This window comes from Pezoporus wallicus, unplaced genomic scaffold (assembly GCF_028554395.1).
Source record: "Pezoporus wallicus isolate ANWC-B61680 ecotype Strahan unplaced genomic scaffold, APGP_CSIRO_Pwel_v1 contig_4191, whole genome shotgun sequence".
Taxonomy (NCBI): domain Eukaryota; kingdom Metazoa; phylum Chordata; class Aves; order Psittaciformes; family Psittacidae; genus Pezoporus; species Pezoporus wallicus.
The window spans coordinates 2,753,278-2,769,583 of record NW_026641383.1 but is presented as its reverse complement, the minus strand read 5'-3'; the positions used below and the strand labels follow the sequence as shown (position 1 = coordinate 2,769,583).

Below are 16,306 nucleotides of genomic sequence, written 5' to 3'. Positions count from 1 at the left end.
ATACTGAAGGCTGAACTGCTTTAAAACATTACAGAACTATTTTAGGTCTCTGTTTTCTACAGTTTATTATCTTAAGTTCCCCTCCAGTAAATTTATACTTAGTTTACACATGTGTTTGGCAGAGCTTGAAAATCAGTTGGTGGTTTCCTATTTTATTTTGTTCCTTTTATTGCAAGCCGCATAAAATGGTTAACCAGAAGCAGAGACGACTAGATTTGAGATGGAATGTGATTAAGAAAGGGCAAAGTCCACATTAGTATCAACTGACCCTGACAGCAGCATATTAAGTAATTCAACTGGAGACAAAGATGACTCTTACCGAGACTCACAAAATCAGGCTCAAATAACAACTGCAGCTTCATTAACAAAAGGAGGACTAAATTAATTTGACACTCCCATTTGCAACTCGTCTACTACACATTTCAATCCGCTGCCTCTGTTGCATATAATGAGACCAAACACTTCCACATTTATTAGGTACTAATTAAAAGCAGGTTGCAATCAAGGAAAACTGAAGCCATCAGCACTGCTGGCCCTGGTTCTAGCTCGTACGTGACCTCATTGCCACCTGGCGGCTGCTGGCCCTGGGAAGAATTAACACCCTTTTGACTTCCTACCCTTCATCAGATTTTCTCAATCACCTTAAATATAACAGCAGGAGCATGATTTTGATACCAAAACTCCAGTCTTATAGAGCTGTCTCTGATTATTACTTTTGCTTGCACTAACCCGTTGTTTTTTCCTGCAAAGTTCTGAAGGCAATTTCTTAACACTGTGCTTGGGATAAAAATGACTCATTAAATTATTAGGAGAAAATAAGTAAAGCTTTACACTTAAAAATTGCAAAATGATGTAATTCATTATGTAGTCACTGCAGCTGGTATTAATGTAGCTAGTCAACAACAAAGCTCACTGCTCTTTTCAGATAGACACCACTACATTACAGCAAAACCACCCTGGCAGGGTATGCTCTCCATGAGTAGATCATTTCAACTATCCTTAAGCTTAATTAAAAAAAAAAAAACCAAAACCAAAACCCCAATAGTTTTCAGTGTCAAAAACAATGATGCATACTAAATAATAGTATTTTATCAGATCCTAGAACAGATCCAGGCAATTCTAATGCTAGACATTAGGAAAACCTCCCCAGGTTGTTCACGTAAAGGAAACGTCAGTGAAAGCCTCTGTCTGCTCTCACCAGAATATAGTTTGTTTGTCTTCGATAATGATCCTTCTCTTTTCATTACTAGCAGGGTGCTATCACCAAGTCTTTAACTGCCTGTAAACACAGCTGTACTTTGAGAAAACACAGGGGTTGACCAGCTGGGCTGAAGTATCTGTTCGCTCATTGCCACAGCTTATTTTGGATTTCAGGGTTTTTTTTTCCTCCCTTTTTTGGCTCAGATTTTAAGATAGTGGCATAAGCACACTCCGTGCTACCTTTCTTCAAAACATAGCAGTTGCTGAGCCACATACCCTGATTTTCTGATCATAAAACTTCACCAACTACAATGGCTCTACTATGGACAAAGTCCAATGTTGCATTACAACAGTGTCATACCATCACCTGTCCCTGAAGAGTTTTCAGAAAGAAGAAACCACACACCAAGCCACTCCTAGAAACAGTACATTGGCCCATGTCTTCCAGCCTCTTGCTATAAAGCTGAAAGTCTGGTATTTCTATTGGAACATTTGGGGCCTAAGTCCCAGATCCTGAGAAGGAAGTGTTAGAAACCCAAGACTCTGAAGGCTTCCATAATCCTTGCCATAGACCTGGCCAATGGACTGGCATTTCAAAACAACCACTAAAGAACAAATCACAAGCAGAACAGATACTTCTGTTTGTAGACCCAACCTTCAACATGACGCTGCCAACTACACTCTCAATAATTACCTGAGATGAAGGAACAGGGATGGAAAGACAGCTTCTTTTCTTTTGATCTTCCTCTTCACCTTCAAAATCCTCCATAGTTTCTTCAGAAGCTGATCTTTTTTTCTGCTGCACATTTACTTCTGATTCTAATGACTTCATATTACTTTCTCCCCATCCTTGCCCTTTTTTCATTCTATTACCTTAAAAGAAAAATAAAAGGGTAATTTTAGAATGCAATTTTACAAGAAAATCCTTATCATGTTAGAAATCTAAAGCTACAGCAAAGAAGAACACTGAACAAAAGCATGAGAAATAGCAGCAGCTGTGCATATGCTGTTTCAACAATATATATTTCACTTCCCACTTGTAGGAGTAAAAAAAAAAAAATATATATTTTAGAATAAAACAGATGCTTGAGGGGAAAATTTGGAAGAAAACAAACACGTGGCAAAGGACGTTCTGGACTGAATTTGGAGGAAAATAATAAATACATGGCAAAGATTGGTCTGGACTGACTGTATCAGTAACACTGACAATTTCATTTACACATGGGACATTCATCAAGTAAACCACATGTCCAAGAATAACTTTTACCACAGATATATCATGCAAGTATCACTTCAGACTATCAGTTTATACAAGGAAACATCAATTAGGACATGGCAAAATCAGTGTATGCCCACTTGCCTAGTCAACCACATCATAGCTAATTATTTCATCAGCCAGTAACCAACAGAAAGGCAGCAAATGTTGTGCCTCTCTTTGGACAGCTTCACACCTCAGAAAACTGTAAGATCTCTGTACTGAAGTACTATTTTCTGGATACACAGCTGGGAGACAGCTAAGGCCATTGTCCTGCTTGTCTTACAGCTCCACCTGCTGCAAAATGCATTCAGAAGGAAGATATTTGATGCCATTTTGCAAGACTTCAAAAACTCTTCCCCTTAAAAAATACTGACATACCAAAGTCATGTGTATGAAAGAAGGAATTTTTCCAAATTTTAACACCCAATTTTAAAACCATAGATTAGCGTTACCTTTCCAGTAGAAGACAGACAAAAAAAACCCAAATAAATGAAAGAGCAGCCTTTTAGTTTTGTTCTCAACTTTTCTACCTTCCCATCCAATACAACCCTAAAAACATGCAAACCTTTTCACAATTTTAAGGGAGTACTTTAGATATACAGAAGAGATTAGTTGTTTTATTACAGCAGCCCACTCTAAGCTAGAATCATGATTTCACATAATGATTTTTTTAAACAGCTCTGACAGCGGTTGTGTCTCTAGCTTCTTCAAGACCAGGCCTTTGACAGCACACAGCTGTTGCCCTTTCCCTCTGTCATGGTTTAAGCCCAGCCAGTAATTCAGTACCACACAGCAGTTTGTTCACTCCCTCCCCTTCCTCCCTCCGCTCCCAGAGGGATGGGGAGGAGAATCAAAAGAATATAACTCCCACAGGCTGAGATAAGAACAGTCCAGTAACTAAGGTACAACACAAAACTACTGCTGCTACCACCAATAATAATAATGATAAGGGAAATAAGAAAGGAAGAGAATACAACCGCTCACCACCTGCCAACCAATACCCAGCCCAACCCCAGCAGCGATCTAGCCCTTGAGGGCAACTACCCCCAATTTATACAGTGGGCATGACGTGCTGTGGTATGGAATACCTCTTTGGCTAGTTTGGGTCAGGTGTCCTGTCTCTGCTTCCTCCCAGCTTCCCCTCCTCCCCAGCAGACCACGAGGCTCAGAAAGTCCTTGGTCAGAGTAAACATGACTTAGCAATAACTAAAAACATTGGTGTTATCAGCACTGTTCCCAGGCTGAAAGTCAAAAACACAGCACTGCACTAGCTACTAAGGAGAAAAATGACTGCTACTGCTGAACCCAGGACACCCTCACAGCTCCAAATCTCCTACATGACCAAAACCTTCAGTCTTTAATACAAACCTTAAATGCACGTATATAACAAACATGATAGTACTTGCTAAAAACAAACAAACAAAAAAAACACAAACAAACCTCAAAAAAACCAACCCAAACATAAAGAAAACAATCAGATTAGTGAAGGACTCAGCCAGTGGAAGTCCTCTTGTGCACGCAGTTTTTACATCTGAGGCAGTAAGTCAGCATGGAGCAGTATAGGTTTGAAAAGGGAAAGAAAGGTGAAAGAAAAAATAAAAGATAGTTTCTCAGAATTAGCTTCTGAAGAAAGGAACAGGCAGGGCGTGCACTGTCATATGACAGACGTTTTTAAAGCCACCATTGTCCGGGTCAATCCACCCAGACACCTGCATTTACTGTAGGAGATAAGAAGCAATTGGTCAGACACTGTATGAAATATTTCTGCAGGCCTGCTTGGGCATCAAGAGCCAAATTTCTCCATTACGCCAGCTTAGCAGAAATAGAAGATGGGGAGAGAGGCATTAAGGAATAGCCGTGGGACATGGAGGAGCAGACAGGTGCAAACCAACCACAGTTCATACACTTACACTGGCTACGAGAGGAAAGTCAGCATCTAAACCACCTCGCACCTCACCACAGGACTGCAAGCAGGGTGGGGCACAGAGAATGACAGAAACACTGGGGTAGAATTGTTAATGTACATATTCATTTTCCTTCTCTCATTTCTTTAGTCCTCCAGTTCCATCAGTAAAAGTCATCAGAGCAATAAATGCCTTGTGGCAAGTTTGTGACAGGATGTCTAATGGCAGCCTTAGAAGTTTTAACAAGCTCCCAGGACCAAAGCCAGACACGCTAGAAAATTTTCTTGGGACTGTGCCAGCGTGGCATCCCTGTGTCTCCCACTGATAGTGACTGAACACAGTATTTTGCTGCTGTTACTGCTGATACACAGCAGCAGGATGTTATCATATGTTCAGCAATTCCCTTTTGTGGAAAGGACAAGAGGGAATGCAATTCTATTTTGGCCTCATATTGGTATGAAACAATATAGAATATAGTTACTATATAGAAACCGTGATGAACTGCTCCTCCTAGAAGGAACTTTGGACTAAATGATCAAGTTTGACACAGTCATAGTTAAAAAACTAACACAGACAATCATCAAAAAAAAAACAACCAACCAAACAGAACTACCTTTAAGACCTGTGAAACTGGAAGAAACTAAATTTAGAAGGGCACACATCAGTGACCTAGATGTGGAAATGTGGAGAAGGCTTGGAATTAAAGGTACAGAAACTACGTAGAATTTGTATAGCTTATAGGAAAGGGTGTCCAAAGACAGTGTATTCCTGGCATTAAAAAGAAAATAAAAAAGGAACATCAACTGATCACAAAAAACTCTGTCATGTCTGTAGGACTGATGACAAAGGAGGTAACAGAAGTCAGGCTCTGTCAGCTGCCAGGCATGGAGCATGGAAAGAGAAGTAACACATTACTTTCTACCACCACCATTATAATTGAAGAAAATTATATCAAAGCACACAAGTGTATACTGGCATGCAAATGTACCACACTGCAAACCTACCTCCTTTCGGTACAGGCTCAGAAATTCTCTCAACCAGGAGATCTTCTTCCAGCATCCAAGATGGAAGCACTCTCTTTCTCCGGGTAGATTTTGACTGTTCACTTGAATTATCATCAAAAAGAGGAACCTGAAACAACATTTACAGTTCAGTACCTTTTTCCAGTTACAGAAGAGGGGGAAAAAACTAAATCACAAGTTTGTACACAATTATGTCCTTCAAACACATCCTGGCTAACTACCTGCTTTTTGGATGGTGCCCATTGCCTGATTTTTTACATTTTTTTTTTCTGCTCCTCTCAGAAAAATGAGATCTGTAGGAACATTAATGCAGGAAAAAAAAAAACCTCCTCAGACCTTTGGAATAAATATCTACAAGGCTATGAACTGAAAATTTCAAAGAAGAGCTTTACCAGCATCTATTTTGGTCTAGAGCTTCCATATGTAAAGATAAGAGAAAGAGCAGGTTTAACAAACAAATGCCTGTTTGTCAAAACAGGCAACCCACCCCCCAAGACCCAAACAACCAAAACCCCAATCAACCAACCAGGAAAAAAAACCAGAAAAGTCTTGCTAGCATTCTTTCAATTCCTTTCTCCAGAAAAGAACCACACTCCAACTCATCTGTATAAACAATGTAAATACACCAAAATCACGTTCAGGACATACTTATTTACTCTAAGTGATTCCATCTGTTTGAATCTCTACTTACTACTAAAAGGTGCCCATCTCAAAAATCTCAGCTACAGTAACTGCTGACATTTCATTTCTTGTATGTAGATACTGTTACTATCTACTATACAATAATGCTGATCAGTGTATTCCTTTTAGCACTATGTTGGTAAACACACAAGAGAAGAACCAAGGAGAATCCTACTGCCTCCATATACTATTTATCAGACTGTCTGAAAGCCATTTGACTTGGCAGTGTTTAAAAGAGGAAGAAGATTCGTGCTTTGAAAACTGTTTTGCTGGACAGCAAGCTGGCTGCCAGGGAAAAGCTGGAGGGCTCTTTATCTGTGGGTTTGGATGGATCTTGACAACACAACTCCATCACAACTGCACAATTCAAGTGAAATAGGCCGCTAGTCCACTACAAACAGGTATTATTTGTCACCAGCACAAACTATCACCACAGCCCAACTACAGCCACTCCAGATGCACATTTCAGAGGCTTTTAGGCCGATTGGAAGAACAGGCATTCATTCCTCTAGGCCTCTGCAGGTACCCACACAGACCACAGCCCAGAACTGGACTTTGTTCTGTAGTACTGAACTCAGCTACAGTATTGTTAGGACAAAATATTGCTGTAGCAATAGCAATTTTTGCATATTTGAGAGAACAAATTATTGCAGCATAATTACCATAAACATAAATACACAATACAAACATATTCATATACTTGTGTGGCACACAATCCTAATTAATAAAACAACAGATGTTTTCAATATACAACTTTGTCGTGATTTACTTCTCAGAGAAAAAAAAGAAATGGGTTTAGAAAACACAACACTTTTCAACACATGCCTACAAATGTTAAAACTTAATTTAAAAAATTAAGCACTCACCGAATGTCCGGAAGTAACAGCATTTTTTGTCATTTTTGCAGCTCCCTGTACCTCGGAGTTGGAAAAAGCTGGTTCTATTAACAATGGACTACAAGATGTCTCAACTGGGGGAACACTCGGTGTTTCTTATGCATCAGCCTCCTGTTTTTTTTCTGAGAAAGCAAAATGATTCTCAGTTATTCAAACAAATGTAAACGTGTACTTTTTACTCAAAAACAGAAGTTGGTCTGAACAGTGACCATTAATACACTTCTTAACTGAATGTAACATACTCTTACATCAATCTGCAGAGGAAACAAACATTCCTTTCTACCTTCCACTAGAAATATTCTGAACAAAAAATGTTCCAATCCCTGCTGACCACCTCTGTAGTGGTTTGGGGTTTAAGTATATAATTTATACTAGTTACTGCCATGACAAAACTTTGAGAAAGCTGAAATCACAGCTTAGAATTTGTTTTTTCTGTAGATCTTTGAAAGTTCCCAGAATTGGATTCTACAATAAAAGTGAGATAACAACATTGAGACCCAGTTTTCAGGATCAGCCGCACAATAAATCCAGAACTTCTTGTCTAGCCCTCACTAAGGGTTACAATTCTGCAGCTGTGAGGTGCCATCACACACTCAAGTGCTGGTTTTAAAAGCCTCAGTTCAGAGCCACCTCACCTGAAAGCGCACCAAAACTGCAACTGTTTTCCCTTCAACCCTTTACCCTTCCACTCGACAATTCACATTACAGTCACCTACTATGGGCAGGGACACGTTCCACTAGACCAGGCTGCCCCAAGCCCCATCCAACCTGGCCTTGAACATTTCCAGGGCAGCCACAGCTTCTCTGGGCACCCTGTGCCCGTGTCTCACCACCCTCACAGCGCAGAATTCTTTCTTAATATCTCGTCTGTATGTTTAATTACTGCTGTACGCACCGCACAGCGCCACTCGGGAGCCCCTTCCACAGCTTCCTGCGTTACAGGCAAGGCACACACTGATCGGCCGCGCTGTTCGCTGCCTCCTGAAGAGGAACACAAGCGACCAAGCAGCGCCCCCACACAACAGGCCCCTCCGGTTGTGTGGTGACGGAAGAGGTGACGGTGCTGCACGGGCTCCAGCCCTGCCGTGTGCCCCTCCGAATACGGTGGATCGAGACACAAAACCACCCTGACCTCGGCCGGGAGCAGCCCGCGGCAGGGCCAGGAGACGCGCCCTACGCCACACGGCAGGCCGAGGCGGGGGGAAGGCCGCAGCCCGGCCGCTGGGAGCGGAGGCCGCGAAGCGATGCACCGGTAGCGCGGTGCGTTCAGCGGCGGGACCGGCCTCACCTCGGGGGTACCGGGACGGGACGGGACGCGGCACGGCCGAGGCCGCCACCGCCACACTCCTGAGGGTCCCGGCGCGCCGGCGGGTGACGCAGGGACGCTCCGTCACATGACCTGCGGCGGCGGAGGCGGGAAGCGGAAGGACTCGCCTCAGAACACGAACAGCGGCACCCCGAGACACGCGGGCACCCCGCGGCGGCGGGCAGGCTCAGCGCCATGCCGGCGGAACCGGGCCCGGGCCCCGCGGGTCACCGCGGCAACCCGCCGTGACGGGGGGGGTGCCCTCCGCGCCCCGGAGATGGACGGGGAACGCGCTGCCGCCGACGGACCCGCGCTCCTCCCCTCCGGCCGAGGAGGGGGAGGCCCGGCTGACTTCGTGGCTCTCCTCCCAGCGGAGGTCAGCTCCCGGATTTTCAGCGACCTCGACATTGAGAGCTTGTGTCACGCGTCCGCGACATGCAAGGGCTGGCACCGCGTCATCGAGAGCAACGACCGCCTATGGAGACACCATTGCCTGAGCGTGCGGGCTGTGTGCCAGCGGGAGATCGACTGCGACCGAGGAAACGGATATTCCTGGAAGGTAACGCCAGCGACGTCGTGTCGGCAGCGTCGAGGCTTCTGGGATTGGCAATAAAAGCGTGTCACGTTACTTCAGCAGAGCTCGTCTGTCGCAGGGTAATGGGAGAACCGCTGTCATCACAGCGTGGCTCGGTAGTGCATCCCAACAGCTGGACATCTGGTAAAATGCACACAGGGATGAGTCCAGGCTGACCTGCTTCCTGCCCACGACCACATCTGGCCAGCTGAGATTGCTCCGTTTAGTCCTCGCCACCCCACACAGCCTCAGCATGCTGTGGATGCCCCATCCCTGGCAGTGGTCAGAGCCAGGTTGGACAGGGCTTTGAGCGACCTGGTCTAGTGGAAGGAGTCCCTGCCCGTGGCAGGGGGGTTGGAACTGGATGAGCTTTAAGGTGCCTTCCAACCCAAACCATTCTATGGTTCTGTGACTCATTACATCAAAGTCTGCACAGCCCTAGCATGGAAGAAAGCCCGCATTTCTGTAGGCAGGGCTGGGGGATAGAAGACAACATACCCCCACTTGGCAGTATGTGCTCTCTGGTTGCATTTGATGGGAATAGTTCTGGTGAGGAATGACTTCCCAGAGTTGTATCTTGGGTAGCTCTGCTTCAGTACACCTTAAGCAACATGCATCCAGGAGGAAAAAAAAAAAAAAAAAAATTAGGGTAGAGACAAGGAAACAAGGAGAAGCTGCTAGAAGCTGTTTTGAAACTCCCCACACACACTCCCAGTTACAGCTGCTCTGAGAAGTTCAGAGCTGATCACACTGGAAGATCTATCGCAGCCTGCAAGCTGAAGTAGATCAGGAAGGGAAAGGTTTCACAGTTACTACTCTGGACCAGCTAGACTGCGATTCCCCACCTTGTTTTAGCTGGTGTGTTTGAGAGCAGGGGGACCATGGGGGGGTGAAAAGAGAGATGCAGCAGCAAAAAAAGGAAAACCCAAACCCAAAACAACCTAGTTCTGTACTCTCACATGTAGAGGTGTTTCAGTATGAGGCAAAGCCATGAACAGGTAGTGGTTGCCTTTTGAATGCACAGATCTTGCTACTCTTGCACAGGAATTTCCAGAACTACCTGTACTGATTCTGTGTCTTACCTGGTGGGGATTTGAAGTAGAAGGAACAAACACACAAGATCAGCATCTTCTTGTACTAAAAGGTTGAAGACAGTTTTCTTGCAACAAAAGGCTGCAGTAAAGGCTGAAGAGAAGAAACCAGCCAGCCTGCATTAAGAGCCCAAATGAGTTAGAGGTCACAAGTAACCTCAATAGGAAGAGAAAGTGAAAGGCATCTCTTTTAAGGAGTAAGGAAGAAGACGAATTCCTGGTTTAGGGTTTTCATCTTGACCTTCAAAGAATTAAGGCAAGAAGTGGTTCTCCACCCAACTTAGAACAGAAAAGTTGGAAATAGATGAAGGTCTGCTTCTTGGAAGCAGCATACCTTCCTGGGCTTAGTCTAGATATCCAAAGACATGTTTCAAATCCTTTTTCTAGCATTACTCTTCCAATGCAAAAACTTACTTGCATTGAAATGCAGCTGAAATCAGTTCATTTCCAAGACTTGCGCTGTGTGTTTTTCCATCAGATCACGTTACTGAGAAACTACTGGAAAAGCAAAGTGAAGCAAGAATGGCTGAGTGGGAAATACAGCAACATTCCTTCACGGAACAGCTTGCCAGAGAAAAGCATGTATCCCATGGACGTTGACACATGGGGAGAAATCCTGGAAGCAGAACTTGAGAGATGAAAAACCAGTGCTTGTTCTAGCAACTTAAGAACCTTCTATCAACAACTCACAGACTGCCAAACTGTAAATATTTTGCTGCTCAAAATCAGTTGTTTGCAAACATATGATGAAGGCTTCTAAAAAAAAAAAAGTTATGCATATTTTTTATTTGCACTTTATCTGATTATTTTTCTGTAGAATTCTAAGTAAGACTAAATATTCAGTTGTTATTTTATATATGTAAATGCAATGTTCTGCTGTATTGTCAAAAAGATGTTGATTGCACTTTTTATTTCAGTTTGCACTTTTTATGTTGGAAGAGATGACTTTTACCAAAAAGATGTGTGTTTGACTTGAAGCATATTGTACCAGCAGCACAACATGAGAGCCCACGAAGGCAGGCTGGGGAAGGGGCAAATCCAGACATTGGAAAGAAAAGGACAAGGCAGCCACCTCAGGATCAGCTGAACATCCCCGCTGTACAGAGCCCTTCTCTGAACCTGTATCCACTGAAGTGCGGAAGTGTCAGTGTTCAGCAGTGCTGCATTTCCACTGTGAGATTTCTGGATTAGAACTGATAGGTCCAGGCACCAGGCAGGACTGAAGCAGCCACGTAATTTACAGCCTCTCTGCACTTCAGTCATTTGCATGAGGAGGAGTAGAGCAGAATTTACTACTTTAAATAAAACAAGTCAGATAACCATGAGAGAGAACACAACATCATATATTTTTGTAGTTAGGCTAAAAGACATTCAGAAACTTAGTTTTTCCTGCATCTCCCATCACATGAGCCCTGCTTTACCAGCACTGATTTTTAGTACAGACTTTAAAAAATGCTGCTAGTAAAAGAGGAGATGCCTGTCACATTGCACAACATGGAAGTCACCACAAAACCAACTTACTACAATTCCATTTAAATATCACCTTTCCCTACTTACTTTGCACTAAAGAGTAAATTAAGAAGGAAAACGCTTTGAAGGTCCCTATTGCTGGAGTTATTCCTACAAAATTCAGTCACCAATCTGGGACTAATTCTCTGTAGGAAGATAGAATCATAGAATAGTTAGGGTTGGAAAGGACCTTAAGATCACCAAGTTCCAACACCCTGCCGTGGGCAGGGACACCTCACACTAAACCATCTCACCCAAGGCCTCATCCAACCTGGCCTTGAGCACTGCCAGGGATGGAGCATTCACAACTTCCCTGGGCAACCCATTCCAGTGCCTCACCACCCTCACAGTTAAGAACTTCTTCCTTATATCCAATCTAAACTTCCCATGTTTAAGTTTGAACCTGTTACCCCTTGTCCTGTCACTACAGTCCCTAATGAAGAGTCCCTCCCCAGCATCCTTACAGGCCCTCTTCAGATACTGGAAGGCTGCTATGAGGTCTCCACGCAGCCTTCTCTTCTCCAGGTTGAACAGCCCCAACTTTCTCAGCCTATCTTCGTATGGGAGGTGCTCCAGTCCCCTGATCATCCTCGTGGCCTCCTCTGGACTTGTTCCAACAATTCCATGTCCTTTTTATGTTGAGGACACAAGATTTCTACCATAGTTATGAAACTTAGTTAATGTGAAGTGATTTCAAATCAACTATTGTGGACTTTGGCAGAGGACTGTCTGGCAATGTAAGGAGAGAAATGTCTTGTCATGAGTATGAAATTCAATGGCACTAGATCAGGCCCCTGTCGGATACCGAGTTTATTCAAAATTAGGTCCAGCCCTGACTTTTAACAGGGCCAAAAAACGCTAGATGGAGCAGTAGAGCAGTTCTGGTCTGAAAAACAAACCGTGGTCATCTGGGCTACCATCCAATATCGGGTGTTTTTGTTCAATGATGCTGGTGGTTAAACAAAACCATTAGTTTAAACTTGCTTACAACTTATCCATTTTTATTTGCTCACCATTATTTAACTGTTGCAGAATATCGGTGAAAATATTTAGTATTTTTTACTCCCCTTTATTGCAAGTGTGTGGGCTCACAGGCTGTTTGTTGTAGGCACCCATCTCTCCAGGCTAAGGAAGAAACAGAACAGCCAGATGAAACTGGCAGTTCTAAAATGCTTCCAAGAAGAGTACGTTATCTGTGTTCCCTTTTCTAGTTTGTAACATTCAACAGATTTCATCAAAACTGATCCACTTCTCTTAGCCTCCTACATTTTCCCCATTAGAACAGACTTTCAGTTCATAAGCACCAGGACCTTTTCTAAATCATGAGTAACATATCTAATTAAGAGAGCTTTCTCAGCCACAATATTATGTGACAATAATATGATGCAACGACTGCATAATGTTTCTTACACATCTTCTGCAATTCATTCTTTATAGGTGTTAGTCCCAGTACCAGGATCCCATTGCTTTAGGTTGTATAAAGATGCATGGTATCTCCCTTTACTGCCAAAAGAGTTGACGCTGTTCTTGTGGGACAACTACTACATTAGCCAAAATGGAAACAGCATCCAAAATTCACTGAAGCTTCTGATACCACCCTGCTGCCAAACATGGCTGAAGGGTAACACAGAATAAAGAACATAGCCAAATATAGTGGGTGCAGCACAGCTCTCAATGAATTGCAAACACTGCTTCCTTTATTATTAGTAATTCTGCTCGTAGGTTATATCTAGTTAGCTCAAATAAAACACCCAACACCACACATAAGCACAAGTTTTTCCACTAAAGGTGCTGCCTTACCACCTGCTTACAGTATCTTTTTATCCTGACTTTAAGAGAGATAGAAGTGAAAACAACAGTGCATATAAATTAATAAAGAAGAAAATAATTGAAGCAGTGCATTCTCATCACCTCAGGAGTGCCCAATGTCTTATTTATAAGACAAGAAAAGAGCACAATCATGGATCTAGTTCTTCACCCTTCTCACCCAGCTTCCTGTTACCTCCAGTCTCTAGCTTCCAGACATCTATCCCCTCTTCCTGCTCCTTTCCTGCCCCTCAGCTGTCAGTTCTCATGTATATGTCAGTATATTATCATGTATATACCAGTTCTCATGTATCATGTCCCATGATACAATTTTTAAATAGAATAATTATTCTGGTATAAATCCTAACACAGCTACACTTCGCTGTAGCTTTTCCCCCTTCTCATACGAGCACAGTAATTATCAGTATCTGTCATGCCTCTACCTCTGTCCAGATCAGGTGGCTGTACCTCTTTAAACACACAAGGAATTAAACACTCAGCTATGCAATTAGACAAGGCCTGGATCTCTAAACAAGGAGTAGCAGTGGTGTAAGTTTCTCATTAAAAAAACCTATTACTGAAAGAAAAAGACCCAAGTATTTAAGGACAAGTTATCACTAAAACAAAGTTTGTTTCCCTTCTCCCCATGCTGATCCCCTCCTTTAGGGGATTTCATTCCCCTTGGAAATTTCATTACCTCAGTTCTGGTCTTTTGTTCTAGCCCTCTCTGTCTCTGCACCACCTACTCAGCCTCTCAGCTCTCCTGCAGGCTGGATGTGCTCTGTTCCCCTCAAAGACACCCCAACAGCATCCATCACTCCAAACAGTGGCACTTCCTACACCATGTAGTTTAGGTTCATCTTTTTCCTCTCCTACCTCTGAATCAAAACCGCAGAAATTACAGCAACAGGAAGATTGTATTGGTCCTAGATTATCACTAATGCATAGGTATCCTTCCCCAGAGAGCAGCCAAGGCCACACAAACCCTCAAAGCTCACCTGCTACTCCAGGACATGCCACAGCTACCCTCACACCTAGGTGGCTGGTGAAACCCTTTTTGTGCTTCAGTTCCCAGCTCTCTTACCCACAAGTTTTTGAGGAAGTGGCGAGTTCCGCTTTAACAAACCCCACTGACCTTCCCACTGCACTCATACACCACTTCTACTCTCCTACTCAGAAGGTGGCAGCTGCAGAAAGGTGCCCAAGACATCCATCACCCAGGCATCCCATTAGTCACACAGCCTTCCTGCCGTTCACCTTCTGCCATCCAGCTTTCCAAAGACAGAGAGGCATCTCGAGAGAGCACATGAAGCTTATGTGGTGCAGAGCAATTAGGATGTCCTCCACTCACACACCGCACATGGCTTAAACATGAGCTTAAAACAGCCTGGCTTCTGGTATGAAAAAAAAGCTCCCCTGCTGTATAAAATGTCCCAAGCTGCTGCACACAGCTGGACATCAAAATGCCCAGCATTGAAGCTCAACCCGAGTATGTTACTTCTGTATTTCCAAACCCGAATGTGGTGTTAGAGCCTTCCTTGCAACTACTCAGTTTTGCAGTGCTCCATTTCTGAAGGGAGGAGCTGACAGTGTGGCTTTATTGCACCTTGGTGCAGGATGTAGCTTTGGGCCATTGCCATTAACAGTCACACTAAATGAAAAAGAAAGCATGAAGTGTTTAATCACCACAGGCTTTTCTCCATTAGACCACTCAAAGCTAATCTTGTCAAAAGAAGTGTTTCTGCTGATAGGCTGGTACTAGTGTCCGTGGTCTTTATCCTTGTCATCTCTAAAAGGTACCAAGTGGCAGAGTTATCCCAACTGAAGACACAATAGTTGGGCTCAGAACTAGGATTGGCTCCTTCAGCCCACCAAAACTGACAGAAGGGCCATAAAAGCATACAGATGGAAGGATTTTGGTAGTCGTGGTGTTATTATTTTCTCTCCAAATGAACTTGGGTAGAAGCCTATCAGATTCGCAGGAGTTGCTGAAGCAACTTCATGGTTGTTTTTCAGCATATTGCTTGTTTGGAAATGCCTGTCCCTAAAACCCTGTAAGAAATCACCTGCTGCATTTAACACCACATCAGCAGCTGGTTCTGATCAGCACAGCAATGCTAGAAACTGGGGGTTAGTGGTGTTTTGGTTTGGGTGTTTTTTTTTCAGGGCTCTGCTAAGGGCTAGACCCATTGCAGCTATTCTGGTAAACCAAAAAAACCCGAGCTACAACTGTGGCTAGAAGGGGGAGAAGGAAAGAGGTGATGGACAGCAAACTCGGAGGTCCTGGGAGACCCACCAAGATAAAACCCTAGAGGACAATTCTATGTAGCAGCAGTTACCTGCAGCCCCTCAGAACTGTCCTGTACAACACTGCCACCCCTGTCCAGCAGCCCTGGATTTACAAAGCTGTGGGGGTTGGAATAAAACCAGCCTACTACAGTGTGCAAATTAGGTACAACATGAGCTTATTTTGTTCCATATTTAAACATATTGTTAGAATGGCACGTGCTGGTTTTAATACGTGGCCCTTAAAAATCTTAACAGGCAAAGGAGCCACTGCTTGCAGATGTGGAAGCATCAACTGCAGAGGTTGCTTTGTGGCTGAGATGCCAGACACTTGAAGCTCTACACAAAGACTTCTCCAGATGCCACAGGACACCATCAGCCATCAGATGAAGTATTAGCCCTAGCACTAAATATTGCTTTTAAATGTCTGAGTGATCTCAGAACACCAAGCAGAAAACACCACAAGATGCTACCAGCCACCTATTGGAGGATTCAGCTTGAAGGCTGAATTGCAGGTATAGCTGGGAACAGGGGGAAAAACCTCAAACAAATCGGCCACCTCAGGCCTTTAATCCTAACAGAGGAAAAAAATATGTTGAGAAAAGCAAAATATTTTTCTGTATCAGCAGTATCTTACAGCTAATAAATGAAATATGACAGTATCCTGGGAGAACTTTATTCATCTGTTCAACTGAGAGACTGTTTTCAATAGCTATTTTTCTGTCACAATGCTAAAGAACAAGAGTGCTGTACAAATTTAGCTAGGCGTTCCT

The 16,306-nt window shown here is 43.5% G+C and overlaps 2 protein-coding genes across 6 annotated transcripts in view; one reads left to right on the top strand and one right to left on the bottom strand.

Moving 5' to 3' along the window:
• Nucleotides 1-16,306, bottom strand: part of APLF (aprataxin and PNKP like factor) — a 39,276-nt gene that overhangs the window by 18,564 nt on the left and 4,406 nt on the right. For 2 of the 4 annotated variants that reach the window (XM_057423372.1, XM_057423374.1), the window contains exons 1-3: nt 6,932-7,083; nt 5,367-5,493; nt 1,895-2,073 (exon numbers count right to left, since the gene is read on the bottom strand). In XM_057423372.1, coding sequence (XP_057279355.1) covers nt 1,895-2,073; nt 5,367-5,493; nt 6,932-6,964 — 339 coding nt within the window. In that variant the 5' untranslated portion in view covers nt 6,965-7,083. Of the gene's footprint in view, nt 1-1,894; nt 2,074-5,366; nt 5,494-6,931; nt 7,084-8,093; nt 8,109-16,306 lie in introns of those variants that run through there. The other 2 variants (XM_057423375.1, XM_057423373.1) reach the window with 2 other exon arrangements.
• On the top strand, nt 8,545-16,040 carry FBXO48 (F-box protein 48). Of its 2 annotated transcripts, XR_008974074.1 has the most exons (3): nt 8,545-8,826; nt 10,411-10,635; nt 15,792-16,040. XR_008974074.1 is itself a non-coding variant. In XM_057423392.1 (2 exons), the coding sequence occupies exons 1-2, from the start codon at nt 8,545-8,547 to the stop codon at nt 10,570-10,572; spliced, it is 444 nt and encodes a 147-aa protein (XP_057279375.1). In that variant the 3' UTR covers nt 10,573-10,750. The 2 variants fall into 2 exon arrangements, 1 of the variants encoding a protein (XP_057279375.1); XM_057423392.1 differs by lacking the exon at nt 15,792-16,040 and having other exon boundaries at nt 10,411-10,750.

What these genes read in the sequence shown, in the direction of transcription:
- FBXO48 (XM_057423392.1), top strand. Translation starts at nt 8,545, where the DNA reads ATGGACGGGGAACGCGCTGCCGCCGACGGACCCGCGCTCCTCCCCTCC. An exon ending in GAAACGGATATTCCTGGAAG is followed by an intron (nt 8,827 to 10,410) that starts GTAACGCCAGCG and finishes TTTTTCCATCAG; the next exon opens with ATCACGTTACTGAGAAACTA.